This window comes from Nomascus leucogenys, chromosome 13 (assembly GCF_006542625.1).
Source record: "Nomascus leucogenys isolate Asia chromosome 13, Asia_NLE_v1, whole genome shotgun sequence".
NCBI classification, from domain to species: Eukaryota; Metazoa; Chordata; class Mammalia; order Primates; family Hylobatidae; genus Nomascus; species Nomascus leucogenys.
The window spans coordinates 12308371-12331949 of NC_044393.1; the positions used below are offsets into that span (position 1 = coordinate 12308371).

The 23579-nt window shown below is 47.3% G+C and overlaps 1 protein-coding gene across 2 annotated transcripts; it reads left to right on the forward strand.

Moving 5' to 3' along the window:
* The first annotated feature begins 2519 nt into the window (after positions 1-2519).
* On the forward strand, positions 2520-23544 carry SALL4 (spalt like transcription factor 4). 2 transcript variants are annotated; one of them, XM_003252941.4, is made up of 4 exons: positions 2520-2762; positions 12357-14687; positions 15565-15845; positions 21164-23544. In XM_003252941.4, the coding sequence occupies exons 1-4, from the start codon at positions 2633-2635 to the stop codon at positions 21581-21583; spliced, it is 3162 nt and encodes a 1053-aa protein (XP_003252989.2). In that variant the 5' UTR covers positions 2520-2632; the 3' UTR covers positions 21584-23544. The 2 variants fall into 2 exon arrangements, with proteins under 2 accessions (XP_003252989.2, XP_030681605.1); XM_030825745.1 differs by having other exon boundaries at positions 12357-13376.
* Positions 23545-23579: the final 35 nt, after the last annotated feature.

The window sequence follows — 23579 nt, forward strand, 5'->3', positions numbered from 1 at the left end:
CTGACCTCTGGTGACCTGCCGGTCTTGGCCTCCCAAAGTGCTGGGATTACAGGCGTGAGACACTGTGCTCAGCCTGAAACACTTTTGATTAGGGACTTGCCTGTTGCTACACCCTCCGTTCATCCCCTGCTTTGCTCTAGGACTTTATTTTCCACCAACTGGCTCCTGGCTGCAGCTGTTAAACTGGGGGTAGATTCAAAACATGTACTGTGTCCTGCTTTTCTTGATATGACATTTGTGGAAGGTTTCCATTTGAGGGAAACTTCTTGACTTCATCTGTTGGGGTGATTTCTGAAGACCCAAGATTTTTCTAGGACACTTTAAATTTAGTTTACTGTACTCCAATTTTTCTTCTTTAGCGATCTTCTCTATATTCAGCTATAGTTGGAAGACAGGTATTAGGATGTGATAGAATTTTGGAGTCAGACTTAGAAACTGACCACCGGCTTAGAAACTGACCACCAGCTCAGCCAATTTCTAATTAAGTCACTTCATGTCTTTGAGCCTCAGTTTCAAAATGGAGAGGACAATAGGGCCGACCTCCGTGGGAAGATAAAACAAGGCGGTGTGCATTTATTTAATGTAGTCTGTGGCATGTACAAGGGGCTCAATCAATTATTATTATTACTATCACTTGGAGAGTCAAGCGGCACAATTTTATCTCGTAATAAGGCTAACATGTTACAACTATCATCTACTAAAATAAATATAAACAACTATATAAATGAAATTTTCCTTAACCCAATAATATTTTTTGAGCCATAAACCTACTGCACATTCGTTTAGATTTGTAAGTTAGATCTCCTGCCACACTACCTTACACAGAAAAGGTGTTGAGAATATCAGTAGATTAGTCAGCAAGGCAGGTGCTAATTGGCCTTTTTACTCAGTATCAGAATTCTAAACTGCTTCCATGTATTATTAAACCAAATTCTTAACCTTTTCAATCTGGCTGTTGGCTATAATTCTGTCTTACTTGCTTTAGATGTTATACATAAAAAAAGGCAAGACTTTTTCAGAGACTCAAAAATTGAAGGTTAATCTTCCTTCAATAAGTTTTTACTGATGGCCACGAATATAAAAAAGATGATCAAGCTGATTTATTTTCTGCCTTAGGTTGTCCAAATACCCAGGTGAACACATTGATGAGCCCAGCATTCCATTTTGCTTGTATTCCTGATGAGTTTACAAGCTGGGAACGTGATGAATAACTAATCAAGAGAATGCAATGCACAAATGTGGAGGGAGGGTTTATATCTGCACAGTCCCTTACAATGAAGTAAATGCCAAACAAAGACGCATGCCCAGAGCAGTTATGGAAAGACCAATCAAAGACTTAACAGGTTGATGATTTCATCATTCATTTAACATTTATTGAGCATGTACATTGTGCAAAGCAGTTAGCCAAATTAAGTATACATGGATTTATGGTATAAATGTGTATACATGTAATATATCATATACACACACACAAGCCCAACTTTAAAAAATTCCAGGCATCATGTGTCAGAATGATACAATCACTTTGAACGATACACCTTTTCTGTAATGATGTGTGTATTGCAAAAAAAAAAAATTCCAATAGTGATTAGTAACAACCAGATACTGTGACAGTGCCCCATTGCCATTCCATGGGAGATGCAAGAGCATTATCTCAGTAATAAAATATGATGTTATCAGGCATTTATGGCTCCTGGGGAAAAAATGCAATTGCTTGCTGTTTTGTTATTATCTCTGACTATGCTTGCTTATAATTTGCCATTTCTATATTTAGTAGCCAGCCATTTTGGAGTTTAAAAAAAAGAGTCAAACTTTGCATTGTAACCACAAACCAGTCTTTGTGAACAGGAATCCTGGAGGCTATTAATCAGCTTTTAAAGGAGGTAAGTCACGGTGATGGTGGGGTAATCTGAAATTTTGGAAGTTCCGAGCTCACTTTAAGAGTTGAGATGGGTGGGAGGGCTGAAAACACCACCATTCATCATTCTTCAGATATCTCGAGACTCAAACATTTTTAATCAAAAAGATGGGAGGGGACACGGGTCACATCTCAGGTTTGGGGGAATGTGTGTGCGTGTAGATGTGAAAACTGAGCCAAAATATTCCACTGTGAAGAGATCTCCCTTCTCGGCTGGTGGACATCAACCTTACAAAGTAATCTTTGGAGCAAGTTACTACCAAATACAGCCGTTCCAAAACTTTTACGTACGCTCCTACTTTTTAATAAGTACGCATTTCCCCCCATTTTCTTTTCCTCTCCAAGGACTCAGATAGTTGGAGCAAGGATGGGTCCCCCTCTGATTTCGTCCCCGCCCCAGCCAATCTGAGCCCGGATGCTAATTAGCTGCGCTCCCCTGATGAACACGCCTTTGTCACAAGTAGGCCCGGACTACAAAGCCCAGAATGCCTCGCCCCTCCCTGATCAATGAGGGCTTATTTAAATGATCTCTGAGGTCTTGGACCCAGGCCAATCAGCTGTCAGGGCTCATGATAAATCGCAATGCATTATTGATAATAATAATTACTGGGACATGCGCGTTCCGGCCGAAGGGGGGTAAATTTCCCAACTCCAGGAATTTGTGGCGGAGAGGGCAAATAACTGCGGCTCTCCCGGCGCCCCGATGCTCGCACCATGTCGAGGCGCAAGCAGGCGAAACCCCAGCACATCAACTCGGAGGAGGACCAGGGCGAGCAGCAGCCGCAGCAGCCGACCCCGGAGTTTGCAGATGCGGCCCCAGCGGCGCCCGCGGCGGGGGAGCTGGGTGAGTGGGGCTGGGGCGCCCGCCTGGGGAGGGGAGCTTCCCGGACGTACGCGAGATCCTCGAGGGCGCGGGCTTCGGGGAGCGGGCGGCGTCCAGCGCAAATTCAGGAGCCGAGATTTGGGGGCTCAGTGCCCGGGAGGAGAGGTCGCCTCCTCTCCCCACCACCCCGCCTTTTGCACATTTCACACTTTTTTCCTCTTCTCCCCTCCTGTGTAAGTTTCACCCCCAGCTTTCTCCCCTAATTGTAAAATTGACCCCCACTCGCTCCTCCGTTCTCGCTCCCGAAAGGTTCCCTTCTCCTTGTCCTCTGCCCCTCACTTAATTGGTTCCACTCCCCTCACTGGTGTTACCCCCGCCTTGTAACTTAGGTCCCCCTCCCTCGCGTCGCTCTCAAAAGAAAGAACCCCGGGGGATCCCCACCCTCTCCAACAGCCCCTGGGGGCTTTTCTTGGAGGCTGGAGGAGGGGCGCACCCCTGGAAGACCCCCCGGAGGAGGAAGATCTGTTGCACGCGCCCCTCCCGGGCCAAGTGGGGGGAGGGGGCGCGACCTCTCCCCACCCTCAGGAGCTGGGGTGCGGGCCACCCGCGCTGCGCAGGGGATTGGAGGGCCCAGAGAGGTGGGGGAGGAGGGCTCAATGTTTCCCTTTAAAATTTTTTTCTTTTCTGGTTTTCGCCTTTTCTGCCCGGGCTGCGCCGCCTGCCGATCTTCGCCCTAACCTTTCGGGGCCTGACCTCCAGCCATCTTTGATTTCCGACTTCCTAAAAATAACCGCGGCAAGCCCGAGGGTGCGAGCCCCCAGTGGCCGGGGTGGCGGGCGCGCGGCAGCCCCGCTGGGGTGCACCGGCCTCCCATTTTGCGTGGCTTTTCTGGAGCGCTCGGCTTTCCACATTTGCGCTCGGGTGTGAAAGGGGAGAGGTGGGGGGCCAGAGCGAACTCCCGCGGCTGACCTGGCCCACGCTTCCGCGGCCAGCGTTTCCCGGATCGAGGGGAGTTCGGGACCCCAGCCGCGCCGGGAACGGCGGGGCCAACTCTGTTCCCACTTCATCACTTCACCGCGGAGGTTTTAGGAGTGAGGCGGTTTCCCACTATCTCGTCTCCATCCTGGCCCGCCAAATTGTCGCCTGATAAGTTTTTAGCGTGCGCGTGGGGGGAGGGGGGATTTGTAGCCTCCTCTCCGGCCTTGTTCGTCGCTCCGCTCCCCGCCTGCTTTCTAATTTCCCTGCAGCAGACGGGTGTGCGCGGCAACCCCGGAGGACTCTCAGAGCCCATCTCTGATACCCGGGGTTTCCCGAGAAGACGGTCGCCACTTTTTGGCTTCTGTGTTCCCCCCTTTTTGTTGGAGACTGAATGTAATACATTTCGCAAGTTTATAATATGTCAATAGAATTCCCCGTTTAACATTTTTCCAGGGCAAATTAAAAGGATCGGCTTGACGGAGGGGATGGCTGGGCGTTTTCGGGGCGCCGGGTGGTCAGCGCAGCGCGCACCCGAGGTCCCAGGCGCCTGGAGGGACTCTCTTTGTGCCTTGGTTGGGGGCGGGGTGGGGTGGGGGTTGAGGGGAGCGTGAAGGCTTCGTGGCCTGGCCCACCTGGAACAAAAGGGTTAACCCTCAGCCCGCCTGCTTCCTCCGGAGAGGAGGGGCGAGCTCCTGGCTCTGACCCCTCCCCTGGTCCTACGCTGACCTCCCCTTCCCCCTTTATTTTGGGTGGGCGCACACACGTGGGGCTTTGGTGGTGTTTGGCATCTTTCGGGAGGGAAGCTAGTTACGAGAGGGCTTCTGAAATTAACGATGGTTGGAGTTTGGAATCAGAATCAACCAGAGCTGAGCTAAAACCTCAGGCCTGGCCGTGCGCTGCCACTGCGATTTGGGAGGGAGGGGAGTTGGCTATTGATCACCAGGGTTGTCGCGGACAGCCCACCCGGCTTGCGCGCGGACGCCCCCTGGAGGCCCAGCTTGAAGCCTAGCCCTTTGCTGGGAGGCGGGGTCCCTTCGCAGGTACTGGCTCACACCTGGTGGGTGGGACGGGTTGTGGGGGTGAATGGAGAGTGCTGGGCTGGGCCAAGGATGAGTACCCCAGGGGATTCGTGCCGGTCGCCTGCTTGATCGCCGTCTGTGCCCGCTGTTCTTTGCCAAGTCTGGAATTCTTGGTAATAACTCCTGGCGGCTAGAATGTGTTTGCAGAGCCTCCAATTGCCTCCTTGGGACAGAAGGTTGTTTTCCCAAGCAGTGCGTTTTTAATGGCTGCGTTTGGGTTGTTTGCATTTGAGCTGCCTAAAATTATATATGTTAGGTATATAATTTAGACATATATATCTAACTTAGATGTATATATATGTCTCACATGATTTTTTAGAATGCAGATTGAGCTGGTCTTATTTTGCAAAGCCATTCGAGAATGCAGTTTTTGAGGGAGGAAAATGACGTCTGGCGATCAATTAGCAGATCAAAAAATCTGCAGGTGGTCGCGGGGCTAACACTACATACAGGAAAAATTAGCATTTTCTCAAAAGAGTTTCAAATGCCCTTTGTGCTAAACTGGATTACAAACATCAACGATTAGGATTCCCAAGTTTCAAATAACTTCCTATTTCCAATTACTCACCAAAATGACCTACGCTGGCCTAGAAGGATTTTGACGTTAGTTAACGTTTCAGGTCAACTTTCTACGTTAGCCTTCATCTGGGTTTCCCATAGGGAGAGAAGCTACAATTTGCCAAACAGCTCCTTTTGTTGAATAAAAATGTGCAGTGCAGAAGCAAATGATATTTTGTCATTCGTGCTGCTGTTAGTGAGCTTCCTCCTGGGCTGTGGGTTGGGGAACCATCTTGGGAGGCAGAAGGCAGTCAGCATTTCCTTTTTTAAAATGTGAAGTGTTAGGTTGATGCCTGGGAAGTCAGATTTTAGAATGGGATCCGTGTTCCAGTGTGGCTGTGTGACTTTCAGCTGTGTAACCTTGAAGCCAGCTTGGTGGGGTTTTCTGGTTTTTTTGTTTTTTTGTTTTTCCCTGAGTTTTTGGGTTCCTCCTCTATATAGCGGTGATAAAATGCCCTGTTTAGATAATTTCAACTATAGAAGGGCTACTATGAATTGGGAATATGATCAGTCTTAATTTTGTTCAAAATACCAAAATGTTTTTATTCGTGTTTATTGTGTCAAGATGGTGCCAGTTGAGGCAATCTAGAGAAACGGCAGTGTGCTGCCTGCCAGACACCAGGCTGGGGACTCCAGTGCGCTATCTTTAATTCAAGATATTAAAGACCGAAATTGATAGTCATATTTTTACTCATTTTAAATTGCAGCACCTGTTTTGAAATGGCTTTGCCCGTGGTGTCTTGTCCTGCTTGATGGCCCGTGGTGTCTTGTCCTGGCTCCCCCAGAGTCCAAGGAACTGGTTTTTTTTTTTTTTTTTTTGTTGGTTTTTTTTAAATAGCCTTAGGTCATTTGGTGATGTGATGAGATTTTCTTTTTGGCATGTTCGACAAGGGAGCCATGATTGGTGCTTGGTTGGTTGGGTTTGGTGGCCTCTCCTCTGCCATCTTAAATGTTGGGATGTGCCTTCACACGGTTTAGATGAAGAGGTCCAGAAATAAAACAATGTTGGAGTTTGGTCAGCTTCTCTGGCTTGTACTACCCTGGAAAAATAGATGGCGAAAAGAGTTCCAGAAGTTCTCTCTTCCTCATCACCTTTAGCCTACAGTACTTTTGACTATTTTTTAAAATGTCTAAACATTTTTAAAAGCCACTAAATCCAGATAAGAACTGCATCGCCAGTCACCACAATCCCCCCCACCCCCGCCCCAACAAATATACTGTGTCAGGTTTTGTTCAGGGGGGCTCTGGAGACAGGCGACAAAAACCCCTGCCCTCATGGAGTTTGCAAACTTGCTGGATCTCTAGTTGGGGAGGAGTGGGACACTTCCCTAACCTTGGAAGCAAAGAGAGGTCACACGCCTTAGCGCCTATGAAACTTTCTTTGAGCCATTTACTCTTTTTTTCCTGTCCAGCAGCATCCCTGAATTTTGGTTCAAGGCTGTTTGAAACTTTGCCTTTTTTAGATCTTAATTAGGTGGAAACTCAAAGTCTTATTTGCCTTCTATGAATTGAGTTGAAGACTTTTTGACTGCTAAAATTAAACTGCTATAAAGAGGCAGTTTTCTTTCAACTGGTTAAATACTTAAGAAGGCACATAATTTCCTTTTGTTTTTTGGTAAGCAATTATCCTGGGGTGGGGGAGGGTAGAAGATGTTGTGTGCTTTAGATAATCTACTCATTGTCGTTCTTTAAATGTAGGAATGAGAAAAAGATAAGCTTGAGTCATAATGCTTTTATCAAGATATACAGGTTTTACTTTTTAAGCATTTCAGTGTCTCCAGAATTCAGCCACTAGTAGATGAACTTTCTTCCTATACAATAGAGTATTCTCTATCCATTTGGCAGTGATTGAATCTAAGACCCCTGCTGGGTTTACTGCATTCTTCCAACTTATTGGATAACTAGATGCTGCAAGATAACATTCCTAAAATTCGGGGTGGGGGTGGGGTGGAGAAATGGAAGAACTAGTTGCTGTGTAATCCCTCTGAATTTTGCTTTTTTTTCCTTTTGGGTTAACTTAAGCATGCCCAGCAATTGTTCATAATAGAATCTTCTTACTCCTTGGCAAATACAGTTTCGGTATTTACCGGTGGTGGCCTGGATGTAGAAGCACTTTTTACTGCACAAGCAAACAGAGCTGCTGCTGTTTTAAGACTCAAGTGGGATGTTGCTGGTGGAGGCTACAGAAGAGGCAAGCTTGTGTATACAGCAAAGGCAAGCTGGTATTCAGGCTGTAAATCACTCTTGGGAACTGCGGATCCTTTTAGGGGAGGGAGCTTAACCTTTTTTGTGCCATAGATCCCTTCACAACATAATATATAAAATACTTAGACGACCAAGGAAATAAATTGCATTGAAATACAGCCATCAAAAATGAAAACATTTTTAACTTAGTAATATCAGCTACTTTATTGATACAATAAATAACAAGATCTAGTAGCCCGTCAGATAACAAGAATTTCCAAGTCATAACAACTTGTAACACTATATGAAAATATCTGTGGTCTCCACTGATGACAAAGTCACAAGTTCTATTAATACCACTGTGGTATGTTCCTTATATTCATCATTGGACGAAATGTTGAATTTTAGTTCAGCTTAGTGAAAATTAGTATTTTTTTCTTACCAAATTTCGTAGACCCCCTGTTTAAAAATGCCTGTGTTAAATAGAACATGCATTTTCAATCAAGTGATATTTTCACCAATGGGATGAAAACATTTTATTGATATTACAATGGTTTGTGGCCTTCCAAAGGACATAAATGTATATAATATGTTTGTGATATTAGAACTTTATAAGGGGGTAGCTATTAGGGAAAAATAACTTAAAAACCTCCTTAGAGGGGCAAAATGAAAAAGTTTCTCCCATAGAGGGGAGAAACTCTGCTCTAGAAGAAACCATTATGAATTGGGCCACTAATTTTAGTGCTGTTAAATAGTAGTTAAGTCACCTCTATATTCTGACTAGCAAACAGTATGTCATCTTGAGCCACTTAGTTCTGAGACTGTTTTCCACATCTGCAAAATGGAAACAAAGGAGCTTGTTTGATTATGTGGCTATGAAGATAAGTGACTTAAGGCAAGGGTGTCTAATCTTTTGGCTTCCCTGGCCCACATTGGAAGAAGAATTATCTTGGGCCACACATAAAAGACACAGACACTAATGATAGCTGATGAGCTTAAAACAAATTGTAAAACTATCTCACGTTTTAAGAAAGTTTATGAATTTGTGTTGGGCTGAATTCAAAGCTGGCCTGGGCCTGGGTTGGGTGAGCTTGCCTTAAGGTGTAAAAGTATGAAGTATGTTTTTGTTCTTGCTTGGAGCGGTTGGTGGTGGTTAGCTTTGGCCTCTAAAAAGTAGTATGGAGTGGTTAATGTTTTTGCATGGGCTTTATTGAAGTTTTTTTCTTTTCTTTTTTTTGAGACAGTCTTGTTCTGCTGCCCAGGCTGGAGTGCAGCTGCGCAATCTCAGCTCACTGCAACCTCCACCTCCTGGGGTCAAGCAATTTTCCCACCTCAGCCTCCCGAGTAGCTGGGATTACAGCGATGCGCACACCATCACACCTGGCTAGTTTTTCTATTTTTAGTAGAGACAGAGTTTCACCATGTTGGCCAGGCTGGTCTCAAACTCCTGAACTCAGGTGATCCACCCACCTCGGCCTCCCAAAGTGCTGGGATTACAGGTGTGAGCCACTGTGCCCAGCCTTGGTCTCCTTTATTTCTGGAGGCGATAAAGCATTCGCCTTTTCTGCACCCTAATTTATTTAACCAAAATCTTACTGATGGACCAAGGTGCATCCATTTTGTTGCTGTTTGTTAACATGAGAAATGCTGCAAGTACATCGAGGAAATTCCTAAAGCAGGAATTGCTGGGTCAAAGGAAAATTGTACTAAAATGAAGATGTTGCCAGATGACTCACCTAAAGAGCTGTATCCATCTTATACACTCCTACCAGCAGTGTGTATTTCGTATTTCCTTCCCTAACAAGAGAAACTGTTTTAAAAAGTTTCACTTCTTAGCATTCTGGACACATAATTGTCAAAATTGCTTTTCTAGAAAGATTGTGCCACCTTGCACTCCCACTAGTGCTGGTTTCCAGTCTTGGGAAATCATACAGATAGATACTATTTATCTGAGAGTTGGTGGTTCCCAGATAAATAGTTGCCAGGGTTCTGGGAATTGAGGAGCATTTTTATCTGGATCATTGAAATGAGGCAGATTCGCAGCAGTATTGGGGCCTTAAGAAAGGAGAGTTTGTGCTGGTGCCTGCTACTGGAACTCTACCTGGAAGTAGCAGCATCGCACTGCATCCTAACACTTTCAGAGCAACTGCTGGAAGTCCTAGAAATAAGATAGGAATGGGTGGTCGACTCCCACCCCTTCCTAACCAAGGCAACTTCCCAGGTTTTCCTGTCCCACCCTAATGTCTCTGTGAGAGGAAAGAGAGTTGCAGTCTTAACAGAACATGATCAGAAGGGTACAAATGAAGGGTTCCAATAGAGGGTGTGGGAACTGCATGTCTGGGGTTTAATACTGGCTCTGCAGTTTACTTAACATGTTACCTTGGGCAAGTTCATGTCCTCTGTGTCTCAGTTTCCCCTTCTGTCAAATAGGGTAATAGTTTCTATTTCAGAGTCGTGAATATAACAAATTGTTTAGAATCATACCTGGCACATACAAAGTAAGTGCTCAAAAGTTATCTGTCAATAACTTTTGTTATGTTGCACGAGTGACATTATTTCTCAGTCTCTGTTTTTCACATCTTTATTTTTTCATTATTTATTTATTTATTTTTTGAGATGGGGTTTTGCTTTTGTTACCCAGGCTGTAGTACAATGGCGCAATCTCAGCTCACTGCAACCTCCGCCTCCCGGGTTCAAGCGATTCTCCTGCCTCAGCCTCCTGAGTAGCTGGGATTACAGGCGTGCGCCACCACGCTGGGCTAAGTTTGTATTTTTAGTAGAGATGGAGTTTCACCATGTTGGTCAGGCTAGTTTCGAACTCTCAGCCTCCCAAAGTGCTGGGATCACAGGTGTGAGCCACCACGCCCAGCCTTTTTCTCATCTTTAAATGGAGCTGATAATTAATAGGATTGAATGATTACAGTATGGGCATCTGTGGGTACATAATCTGAATTACAGGAAGATAATGGGGCTCATCTTTTCATCATTGGGTCCCCAACCCCTGCTTTGCACACAGTAGGAGGTAAGTATTGTGGAATGAGAGGCATTACATTGTTTTATTGTAAGGCATTGTTCTCAGCAGTCCTGGTTGAATCAGTAAATCCAGGCATCTATCTAATCATCTAATCATCTATTCACGAGGTTGTCATCTCGCGATTATGCATGCTCAGTAGGCATTCTTAGGGGTGCGCCCACTTGCCTATCAATAACTACCTGTTATTGATGGGCAAGACTAGGTTGGCCCTGGCTAGCTTTCTTAACTCTGGCAGGCCAGACCTGCCCATGGCTGCTATTTCTTCCCCTGACCCACCCCCAGCCTACACATACCTTGCAAGACTTCATATTGTGACCCAGTCTGAAATAAGTAAAGATTAAATCAGTTTGTTAAGGCCATGCTTCAAGATCAGCCCCTCCTGGAAACCAGTTGGTGGACTGTGCTGTCAAAAGTCCATGGCTTTGGCCGGGCATGGTAGCTCATGCCTGTAATCCCAGCACTTTGGGAGGCTGAGGCAGACGGATCACTTGCACCCAGGAGTTCGAGACCAGCCTGGCCAGAAACCTCATCTCTACTAAAAATACAAAAATTAGCCAGCTACTTGGGAGACTGAGGCATGAGAATAGCTTGAATCCAGGAGGCGGAGGTTACAGTGAGCCAAGATTGGGCCACTGCTCTCCAGCCCTTCCTGGCCTTTTCCTTGTGCATTTGTACTTTTTTTTTTTTTTCTAGACAGGGTCTCACTCTGTCACCCAGGCTGGAGTGGCTTGACTTCCCAGGCTCAAGCGATTCTCCTGCCTCAGCCTCCTGAGTAGCTTGAACTATACATGGATGCCACCATGCTCAGCTATTTCTATCTTCTTATTTTTTTGTAGAGACGGGGTCTCACTGTGTTGCTGGTTGCAAACTCCTGGCCTCTCAAAAGTGGCCTCAAAGTGCTGGGATGACTGGTGCGAGCCACTGCACCCAGCCACATTTGTACATTTCAAACACAGGTTTTGTTTTAAGCAAAATGGTCATGTTGTACATATTGTTGCGCAACCCATTTCTTTCACTTAATTTCTGTGGCATACAGAAATTCTGCATACTTCTTACACTGTGGGTGGGTGGCCCAAAATTTACTTCTTTGCTGCTGTGAACATTTCTGAAAAAACAAACAAAAAAACCTAGATCATTGTATGCTTGTGTGAATGTCTTGTGTGGTTTAGATTCGTAGGCTCAGCTGCTGGGTCTGAGATATGCCTGTCTTTGTCCTGTGGCCCCAAGCTCCATTGGTATCTGGATGATGGGGTATACCTGAGAGGACAGTGGGGAGGTGAGAACAATGAAGTAGCTTCGAGAGACTTCCAGGCGTCTTGTGAAGGACCCCAGCATCTGGCTAAAACACAGTCCCAAGTTTGGAGTTGCAATGTGTAGGCTGGCACTAACCCTAAAGTAAATAAGCCCCAGTTACAAAAGAAATTCAAGGATCAGCCTTTTTTTTTTGAGACGGAGTCTCGCTCTGTCACCCAGGCTGGAGTGCAATGGCGGGATCTCGGCTCACTGCAACCTCCGCCTCCTCGGTTCAAGCAATTCTTGAGCCTCAGCCTCCCGAGTAGCTGGGACTACAGGAGCCCACCACCATGCCCAGCTAATTTTTGTGTTTTTAGTAGAGACAGGGTCTCACCATGTTGGCCAGACTGGTCTCGAATTCCCAACCTCAGGTGATCTGCCCACCTCAGCTTCCCAAAGTGCTGGGATTATAGACGGGAGCCACTGTGCCCGACTCCCCCCACATCTTTTACTTGGGCAGAGTCCTTAGCTTTTTCTGTCTTGTTACAGGTGCTCCAGTGAACCACCCAGGGAATGACGAGGTGGCGAGTGAGGACGAAGCCACAGTAAAGCGGCTTCGTCGGGAGGAGACGCACGTCTGTGAGAAATGCTGTGCGGAGTTCTTCAGCATCTCTGAGTTCCTGGAACATAAGAAAAATTGCACTAAAAATCCACCTGTCCTCATCATGAATGACAGCGAGGGGCCGGTGCCTTCAGAAGACTTCTCCGGAGCTGTACTGAGCCACCAGCCCGCCAGTCCCAGCAGTAAGGATGGTCACAGGGAGAATGGCGGCAGCTCAGAGGACATGAAGGAGAAGCCGGGTGCGGAGTCTGTGGTGTACCTAAAGACAGAGACAGCCCTGCCATCCACCCCCCAGGACATAAGCTATTTAGCCAAAGGCAAAGTGGCCAACACTAACGTGACCTTGCAGGCACTACGGGGCACCAAGGTGGCGGTGAATCAGCGGAGCGCGGATGCACTCCCCGCCCCCGTGCCTGGTGCCAACAGCATCCCATGGGTCCTCGAGCAGATCTTGTGTCTGCAGCAGCAGCAGCTACAGCAGATCCAGCTCACCGAGCAGATCCGCATCCAGGTGAACATGTGGGCCTCCCACGCCCTCCACTCGAGTGGGGCAGGGGCTGACACTCTGAAGACCTTGGGCAGCCACATGTCTCAGCAGGTTTCTGCAGCTGTGGCTTTGCTCAGCCAGAAAGCTGGAAGCCAAGGTCTGTCTCTGGATGCCTTGAAACAAGCCAAGCTACCTCACGCCAACATCCCTTCTGCCACCAGCTCCCTGTCCCCAGGGCTGGCACCATTCGCTCTGAAGCCGGATGGGACCCGGGTGCTCCCGAACGTCATGTCCCGCCTCCCAAGCGCTTTGCTTCCTCAGGCCCCGGGCTCGGTGCTCTTCCAGAGCCCTTTCTCCGCTGTGGCGCTAGACACATCCAAGAAAGGGAAGGGGAAGCCACCGAACATCTCCGCGGTGGATGTCAAACCCAAAGATGACGCGGTCCTCTACAAGCACAAGTGTAAGTACTGTAGCAAGGTTTTTGGGACTGATAGCTCCTTGCAGATCCACCTCCGCTCCCACACTGGAGAGAGACCCTTCGTGTGCTCTGTCTGTGGTCATCGCTTCACCACCAAGGGCAACCTCAAGGTGCACTTTCACCGACATCCCCAGGTGAAGGCAAACCCCCAGCTGTTTGCCGAGTTCCAGGACAAAGTGGCGGCCGGCAATGGCATCCCCTATGCACTCTCTCTACCTGACCCCGTAGATGAACCGAGTCTTTCTTTAGACAGCAAACCTGTCCTTGTAACCACCTCTGTAGGGCTACCTCAGAATCTTTCTTCGGGGACTAATCCCAAGGACCTCACGGGTGGCCCCTTGCCCGGTGACCTGCAGCCTGGGCCTTCTCCAGAAAGTGAGGGTGGACCCACACTCCCTGGGGTGGGACCAAACCATAATTCCCCAAGGGCTGGTGGCTTCCAAGGGAGTGGGACCCCTGAGCCAGGGTCAGAGACCCTGAAATTGCAGCAGCTGGTGGAGAACATCGACAAGGCCACCACTGATCCCAACGAATGTCTCATTTGCCACCGAGTCTTAAGCTGCCAGAGCTCCCTCAAGATGCATTATCGCACCCACACCGGGGAGAGACCGTTCCAGTGTAAGATCTGTGGCCGAGCCTTTTCTACCAAAGGTAACCTGAAGACACACCTCGGGGTTCACCGAACCAACACGTCCATTAAGACGCAGCATTCGTGCCCCATCTGCCAGAAGAAGTTCACTAATGCCGTGATGCTGCAGCAACATATTCGGATGCACATGGGCGGTCAGATTCCCAACACGCCCCTGCCAGAGAATCCCTGTGACTTTACGGGTTCTGAGCCAATGACGGTGGGTGAGAACGGTAGCACCGGCGCTGTCTGCCACGATGATGTCATCGAAAGCATCGATGTAGAGGAAGTCAGCTCCCAGGAGGCTCCCAGCAGCTCCTCCAAGGTCCCCACACCTCTTCCCAGCATCCACTCGGCATCACCCACGCTAGGGTTTGCCATGATGGCTTCCTTAGATGCCCCAGGGAAAGTGGGTCCTGCCCCTTTTAACCTGCAGCGCCAGGGCAGCAGAGAAAACGGTTCCGTGGAGAGCGACGGCTTGACCAACGACTCATCCTCGCTGATGGGAGACCAGGAGTATCAGAGCCGAAGCCCAGACATCCTGGAAACCACATCCTTCCAGGCACTCTCCCCGGCCAATAGTCAAGCCGAAAGCATCAAGTCAAAGTCTCCCGATGCTGGGAGCAAAGCAGAGAGCTCCGAGAACAGCCGCACTGAGATGGAAGGTGATAGAGCTTTGGATTTAACTTATGTCCATTTTGGGCTCAAGGTCATCAAAAAGGAACCTGGGTTGAACTTTACAAATGGAGAGTATGACTTGAAGCAGCCCCTTCTATAGGGCAATTAGCTTTTCTGTACTTATGGGTAGAGGGCAATAGTAACTGCCTCTATCCTAGTAACGAACATGCTTTTAATTTATGGTGGTTAATGCAAAATGGGTATGGACAGCATACCTTTTTTGTTGGTTTTTATTTTTGTCTTTGAGCCCCTTGGGACATAGGGGTGGGTAGTCTTTCTATTTTGTTACAGTTTTTTTCTTTTTGTTTCTCCACACTATGATTCTGTATATGGGTGTCTTAAGAGTATGTTTGAGGAAGTGGCCACTGCTTTTTGACCACTGAAATAAGCCGTGGTTCCCTGACTCTGAGGCCCCACTGCCTGATGTAATGTTCACAAATTAGCCACTCGTGAAGCAGGGAAAGATGAACCCATTTTAAATGCACGTATCTATTGAGAGGTTTGTTGATGTCATTAATGGTAAAATAAGGGAAAAGCTGTATCAAAGAATCAAAGAAAGATGGTGTCTGGGCATATGCTTTAAAGGTAGTTTCTTATGCAGAAATTTGAACTTAAATTACATATGTGTTTATATGTTGCCCATACCTTTAAAAAAAAAAACCCAAAGTGATACCTTTTCCCAAGCATTTGAAGCTTTGTTCTTTGTGCAGATAAACAATTCAAAGGAAAGTGTTAATTACTTACAAAGCCAGCTCCAGACTCTCAAACTAGCAGGCAGTTATCTTTAAAGATCTCTTTTGCTTTGAAGAGAAAGAATGAAGGTTGGATGATAAAGGTCTGGCTTTTTTCCCCTCTGTGTACTAGGTCGGAGCAGTCTCCCTTCCACGTTTATCCGAGCCCAGCCGACTTATGTCAAGGTTGAAGTTCCTGGCACGTTTGTGGGACCCTCAACATTGTCCCCAGGGATGGCCCCTTTGTTAGTAGCCCAGCCGCGCCGACAGGCCAAGCAACATGGCTGCACACGGTGTGGGAAGAACTTCTCATCTGCTAGCGCTCTTCAGATCCACGAGCGGACTCACACTGGAGAGAAGCCTTTTGTGTGCAACATTTGTGGACGAGCTTTTACCACCAAAGGCAACTTAAAGGTGGGTTTGTGTGGGCTTTCAGCAGGATGGGGGCTAGGTGCCGAGTGTCTTCTTATTGGCACAAGCCATGATGAGTTCTTCATTCCTTCCATTCCTCCTTTGGGAGGCCGAGGTAGGAGGATTGCTTGAGGCCAGGAGTTTGTTGTTTTTTTTTTTTTTTTTTTTTGAGACGGAGTCTCACTGTCGCCCAGGCTGGAGTGCAGTGGCGCGATCTCAAGCTCAAGCTCACTGCAAACTCCGCCTCCTGGGTTCACACCATTCTCCCGCCTCAGCCTCCTGAGTAGCTGGGGCTACAGGCACCTGCCACCACGCCCGGCTAATTTTTTTGTATTTTTAGTAGAGATGGGGTTTCACCTGGTCTCGATCTCCTGACCTTGTGATCCGCCCGCCTCGGCCTCCCAAAATGTTGGGATTACAGGCGTGAGCCACCGTGCCCGGCCAAGTCCAGGAGTTTGAGACCAGCCTGGCAACACAGGGAGACAACATCTTTACAAAAACAAAAACAAAAAATTAGTTAGGCGTGGTGTTGCATGCCTGGGTCCCTGCTAATTGGGAGGCTGAAGTGGGAAGACCACTTGAGCCTGAGAGATCAAGGCTGCAGTGATCTGTGATCATGCCACTGCACTCCAGCATAGAAAACGGAGTGAGACCTTGTCTCAAAAAAAATTAAAATGTTTACCTTTTAAAAATTAGAAATACTACCTGGGCGCAGTGGCTCAACACCCATAATCTGAGCACTTTGAGAGGCCAAGGCAGGTGGATTGCTCGAGCCCAGGAGTTTGAGACCAGCCTGGGTAACATAAGGAGACCCTGTCACTACAAAATAAAAATAAAAATTAGATGGGCGTGGTGGCATGCGCCTGTAGGCCCAGCTACTTGGGAGGCTGAAGTGGGAGGATCGCTTGAACCTGGGAGGTCGAGGCTGCTGTGAGCTGTGATCACACCACTGCACTCCAGCCTGGGCAAGAGAGTAAGAGCCTGTTTCTTAAGAGTTTTAAACTCTTAAGAAGCTGAAAAGGGCCAGGCGCAGTGGCTCATGCCTGTACTCCCAGCACTTTGGGAGGTGGTGGTGGGAGGATCACTTGAACCCAGGAGTTGAAGACCAGCCTGGGCAACATAGCAAGATGCCATCTCTACAAAAATTAAATTCATATACACAAAAAAAAGAAGCTGAAAAGGATTTCAAAACTTCAAAGCCAGGCAGGAAAAATAAAATTAAGGAAAGCAGCCAGGTGCTAGTAAGATCCCTTCAGCAGAAGCCTTGCCTTCCACCCTAGATTAAATAGCATCCTATTCCCACCATGGCCTTCTGTAGCTTTCCCAGCCAGATACATTTTTCTCTGTAGCAATTATTAGAGACATTGATGTTCTCTATATTTAGATGTCAACCGCATCAGGGAATGGTTGTTTTGCTTTGTCACCCAGGCTGGAGTGCAATGGTGCAATCTCTGCTCATTCCAACTTCTGCCTCCCGGGTTCAAGCAATTCTCCTGCCTCAGCCTCCCGAGTGGCTGGAATTACAGGCACCCACCATCATGCCCGGCTAATTTTTTTTTTTTTTGAGACGGAGTCTCGCTCTGTCACCCAGGCTAGAGTGCAGTGGCGTGATCTCGGCTCACTGCAAGCTCCGCCTCCTGAGTTCATGCCATTCTCCTGCCTCAGCCTCCCGAGTAGCTGGGACTATAGGCCCCCGCCACCACGCCTGGCTAATTTTTTGTGCTTTTAGTAGAGATGGGGTTTCACCATGTTAGTCAGAATGGTCTTGATCTCCTGACCTCGTGATCTGCCCACCTCGGCCTCCCAAAGTGCTGAGATTACAGGCGTGAGCCACCACGCCCGGCTATGCCCGGCTAATTTTTACATATTTTTAGTAGAGTCGGGGTTTCACAATGTTGGCCAGGCTGATCTCGAACTCCTGACCTCAGGTGATCTGCCTGCTCTGGCCTCCCAAAGTCCTGGGATTATAGGTGTGAGCCACTGTGTCCTGCCCCAAATTTGTTTTGTTTTGTTTGTTTTTTTCTGGGACAGTTTTGCTCTTGTTGCCCAGGCTGGAGTGCAGTGGCACAATCTTGACTCACTGCAACCTCCGCCTCCTGGGTTCAAGCAATTCTCCTGCCTCAGCCTCCTGAGTAGCCGGGACTTCAGGCACGTGCCACCATACCCAGCTAATGTTTGTATTTTTAGTAGAGATGGGGTTTCACCATGTTGGCCAGGCTCGTCTCAAACTCCTGACCTCAGGTGATCTGCCCGCCTAGGCCTCCCAAAGTAACAGGATTACAGGCGTGAGCCACTGTGCCCTGCCCACAAATTGTTGTTTTTTTTTTTTTTTTTTTTTTTTTTGAGATGGAGTCTCACTCTGTCACCCAGGCTGGAGTGCGGTGGCGCAATCTTGGCTCACTGCAAGCTCCGCCTCCCGGGTTCACGCCATTCTCCTGCCTCAGCCTCTCCGAGTAGCTGGGACTACAGGCGCCCACCACCACGCCCGGCTAATTTTTTGTATTTTTAGTAGAGACGGGGTTTCACCATGGTCTCGATCTCCTGACCTCGTGATCCGCCCGCCTCGGCCTCCCAAAGTGCTGGGATTACAGGCGTGAGCCACCGCGTTTAATACAGAGACATCCTTGTATGCTTTGCCCAGTTTTCCGCATTGGTAGCACTTTGCAAAACTGTAGTATCAACATTGTAGCATAATCAAGATACTGACATTGTTACAATCAACATTCAGATTTTCCCATTTTACTTGTACTCAGGTGTGCATGTTGTGCACTCTACAGTTTTATTACCTGTGTAGGTTTGTGCATTTTAAAAATGTTAACTCTAGGCTGGGTACAGTGGCTCATGCATGTAATCCCAGCACTTTGGGAGGACAAGGTGGGAGGATCGCTTGAGGCCAGGAGTTCGAGACTAGCTGAGCAACATAAGGAGATCCAGTCTCTACAAATAAAAATAAATTAGCTGGCCAGATGCGGTGGCTCACGCCTGTAATCCCAGCGCTTTGGGAGGCCGAGGTGGGTGGATCACAAGGTCAGGAGATCGCGACCATCCTGGCTAACACTGTGAAACCCCGTCTCTACTAAAAAAAAGAAAAAAAAAAATAGAAAAAATTAGCCAGGCATGGTGGCAGGCGCCTGTAGTCCCAGCTACTCGGGAGGCTGAGGCAGGAGAATGGCGTGAACCCGGGAGGTGGAGCTTGCATTGAGCCAAGATCATTCCACTGCACTCCAGCCTGGGCGACAGAGCGAGACTCCGTCTCAAAAAAAAAAAAAAAAAAAAAGAAAAAAAAATAAGCTGGGCATGGTGGTGTTCACCTGTAGTCCCAGGTACTCAGTAAACTGAGGTGGATGGGTCACTTGAGGTTGAGGCTGCAGTGAGCCGTGCCACTGCACTGTAGCCTGGGTGACAGATTAAGACTCAAAAAAAAAAAAACAAAGGCCAGATGCGGTGGCTGACGCCTGTAATTCCAGCACTTTGGGAGGCCAAGGCGGGTGGATCATGAGGTCATGAGATTGACACCATCCTGGCCAACATGGTGAAACCTCGTCTTTACTAAAAATCCAAAAATTAGCTGGGCGTGGTGGCGCGTGCCTGTAGTCCCAGCTATTCGAGAGGCTGAGGCAGGAGAATTGCTTGAACCCGGGATGCAGAGGTTGCAGTGAGCCGAGATTGCGCCACTGCACTCCAGCCTGGGCGACAGAGCGAGACTCCGTCTCAAAAAAAAAAAAAAGACAAAAAAAAAGTTAACCCTGGCACTTGGATCAATGCCCAGCATATAGTAGGTTTTCACATAGGTACACCCATGATTGGTGGAGCATAGACAGTTGGAGACTATAAGCCCCATCTTGGTTGCTCTGGGGAGGAATATTGGTTAAGTGATACAAGAAATCTGATTTTCTGAATATAAAGTGCAGACAGTCCCTGACTTAAGATGGTTTGATTTACAATGATACAAAAATGATAGGCATTCAGTAGAGATCAGACTTTGAGTACCCATAGAACCATTTTGTTTCTCACTTTCAGTACAGTATTCAATCACATGAGCTATGAGCTAATTTTTTTTTTTTTTTTTTTTTTTGAGACAGAGTCTTCCTTTGTCACCCAGGCTGGAGTGCAGTGGCACGATCTTGGCTCACTGCAACCTCCACCTCCCAGGTTCAAGCAATTCTCGTGCCTTAGCCTCCCGAGCAGCTGGGATTATAGGCATGTGCCACCATGCCTGGCTACTTTTTGTATTTTTAGTAGACAGGGTTTCACCATGTTGGCCAGGCTGGCCTTGAACTCCTGACCTCAAGTGATCTGCCCACCTCGGCCTCCCAAAGTGCTGGGATTACAGGCATGAGCCACTGTGCCTGGCCTACATGAGCTATTTCAATGCTCGTGTGTAAAATAAAATAGGCTTTGCGTTAGATGATTTTGCCTAACTAAGCTAATGCAAATGTTCTGAGCGTGTTTGAGGTAGGCTAAACTGAGCTATGATGTTTGGCTGGTTAGGTGTATTAAATGCATTTTAGACTAAGAATATTTTCTACTTTCAATGAGTTTATCCGGGCATAACCCCACTGTAAGTCAAGGATCATCTATATGTTTTTTTTTTTTTTTTTTTTTTTTTTTGAGACGGAGTCTCGCTCTGTCGCCCAGGCTGCAGTGCAGTGGCACAATCTCGGCTCGCTGCAAGCTGCGCCTCCCGGGCTCACGCCATTCTCCTGCCTCAGCCTCCTGAGTAGCTGGGACTACAGGCGCCCGCCACCACGCCCAGAGAATTTTTTGTATTTTTAGTGGAGACGGGGTTTCACCGTGTTAGTCAGGATGGTCTCGATCTCCTGACCTCGTGATCCACCCGCCTCAGCCTCCCAAAGTGCTGGGATTACAGGCGTGAGCCACCGCACCCGGCGGATCATCTATATGTTAAAACACTGGGTAGAGGCCGGGCGCGGTGGCTCAGGCTTGTAATCCCAGCACTTTGGGAGGCCGAGGCAGGCGGATCACGAGGTCAGGAGATCGAGACCATGGTGAAACCCCGTCTCTACTAAAAATACAAAAAATTAGCCAGGCGTGGTGGCGGGCGCCTGTAGTCCCAGCTACTCGGAGAGGCTGAGGCAGGAGAATGGCGTGAACCCGGGAGGCGGAGCTTACAGTGAGCCAAGATTAGGCCACTGCACTCCAGCCTGGGTGACAGGGAGACTCCGTCTCAAAAAAAAAAAAAACAAAACAAAAAAACAAAACACTGGGTAGAATGAAATTCATATGCAGATTGATTCTTGGCTTGCCAGTGAGCTTCAAATCTCTATTTTGGTAAAAACCATTCTGTCCTGTTCCCGTAGGTTCACTACATGACACACGGGGCGAACAATAACTCAGCCCGCCGTGGAAGGAAGTTGGCCATCGAGAACACCATGGCTCTGTTAGGTACGGACGGAAAAAGAGTCTCAGAAGTCTTTCCCAAGGAAATACTGGCCCCTTCGGTGAACGTGGACCCTGTTGTGTGGAACCAGTACACCAGCATGCTCAATGGGGGTCTGGCCGTGAAGACCAATGAAATCTCTGTGATCCAGAGTGGAGGGGTTCCTACCCTCCCGGTTTCCTTGGGGGCCACCTCCGTCGTGAATAATGCCACTGTCTCCAAGATGGATGGCTCCCAGTCGGGTATCAGTGCAGATGTGGAAAAACCAAGTGCTACTGAGGGCGTTGCCAAACACCAGTTTCCTCACTTCCTGGAAGAAAACAAGATTGCGGTCAGCTAAGCTAAGGGAGAACTTGCATGGAAGGAGCAATGCAGACACAGTGAAATCTCTAGAATCTGCTTTGTGTTGTAAGAACTCATCTCCTGTTTTCTTTTTCTTACTGATATGCAAATGATGTTTACGATGGTTGTGACCACAACCTCAGGCAAGTCCTACAATCACGATTGTTGTGATGCTGCTTTGCAAAAAGTTGAAAAAATAAAAAAAAAATTCATACCAAAACAAATACAGACTCTTTTTTTTTTTTTTTTTTTTTTTGAGATGGAGTCTCGCTCTATCACCCAGGCTGGAGTGCAGTGGCATGATCTCGGCTCACTGCAACCTCCCCCTTCCGGGTTCAAGTGATTCTCCTGCCTTAGCCTCCAGAGTAGTTGGGATTACAGGCAGGTGCCACCATGCCCGGCTAATTTTGTATTTTGAGTAGAGACAGGGTTTCACCATGTTGGTCAGGCTGGTCTCGAACTCCTGACCTCATGATCCACCTGCCTTGGCCTCCCAAAGTGCTGGGATTACAGGCGAGAGCCACTGCGCCTGGCACTTTTTTTTTTTTTTTTTTTCTAATTTTGGAAAGAAGCGGGTCTTGCAAAGTAGCTTTGTTACTTGTAACAGACGTATACATAGAACCTTTGTACAACCTAGAATGACTTTTTCCAAAGACTGTTACCTATTTCAAGGTAGAATCGCTGGAACTTACTGAACAACAGTGGAAAAGACAACTACACAGCCTCATTGAGGGGGGAGGGGTACTGTATACTTACTGGTAACTGGACACGGGTAAAAGGACAAGGTCTGTCATCTCTTTAGGGACCTGTTTTATATGCCCCAACCCTGTCCCCATCTTATCGTTTGTTTTTTTTTTTTTTTTTGAATGTACTTAAAAAAGGAACAACAAAAAACTAGGGTTGTAGAATTATAAAATTGCTTCAACCTTAGAACCTTAAGTAGGAGGCCCTCAAATGGACTTATGTTAGTCCTTAGGGAGTTGATGTGTGTGTTGCTGCTTATTTAAATACAGTTCAGTTGGAGCCCCAAGAGTGCCAATGTTTTCCCCACACCTCTTGGATGCCTTCCTCTTCCCAAACCCCAGAAGAGGTGGGCACCTGAGCGGGGAATCTCAGGTGACTTAGTTTGCCAGTGCCTACTCTATTGAAGAACTGGGTTTTCATGCTCGAGAAGAAACTTGTGGAAGGGCGTGTTTCCCATCACAGGTTCACATACTGATTGTTTTTGTTGAATTTCCTTGGTGCGGCTTATGCCAAGTAATTATGAAGATTGTTTTGTTTTGTTTTCTTGCTGAATATTTCATGAAGGCTACGAAGTTAGAAAAGGCATGTCCTGGGTGTGAAAGCTTTAATTTATCTACCTCATTTATTTTTTATTTTTTGTAGCCATAGTGTCTATTTTCCTATTTTAAGACCGCTGAAGTATTCCCAGGCCCTGTCTAAAACCTAAGAGTTGATGTATTGGTTGGAAGAGGTGAACGTTCAAGATGATTTTGTGATGCCTTTTTTTTTTTGTAGTTTCCTTTGTAAATGTGATATTGAGCAAACGAAACATTGCTCTTGGTTTAACAAGAAAGGTTTAACAAGAAAGAAAAAAACTCCTGGGAGAAAAGTCTTTCCTCTCTATGTGGAAGGTCCTGACGGAAATATGCATCCAAGACGATTAGCCAAAGTGTTGTCTCTTCATCGTTGCACCTGACTTTAGGATTTGCCCCCCCCTTTTTTTTTTTTTTTTTTTTGCCAAGTTGTGCCTTTCCTTCTGGAATTGTAAGTGAACACGATAATAGTACCTGTTTACACTGTGAAGTGGATATTGTTACAGAAAACACACCAGTGGCTTTCTCACTGTTGAGCTAATAATGCCTTGTGAATGTATGATCTGCGGAGAAACCCCTGTAGTTGTACCTGCTGATGCTGTCTGTCTGTTGGAAAATAAATTTTGAATGTTTTTTTTTCTCACCCAGGTGTATATAAGTTTTTCTGGTACTTTCTGC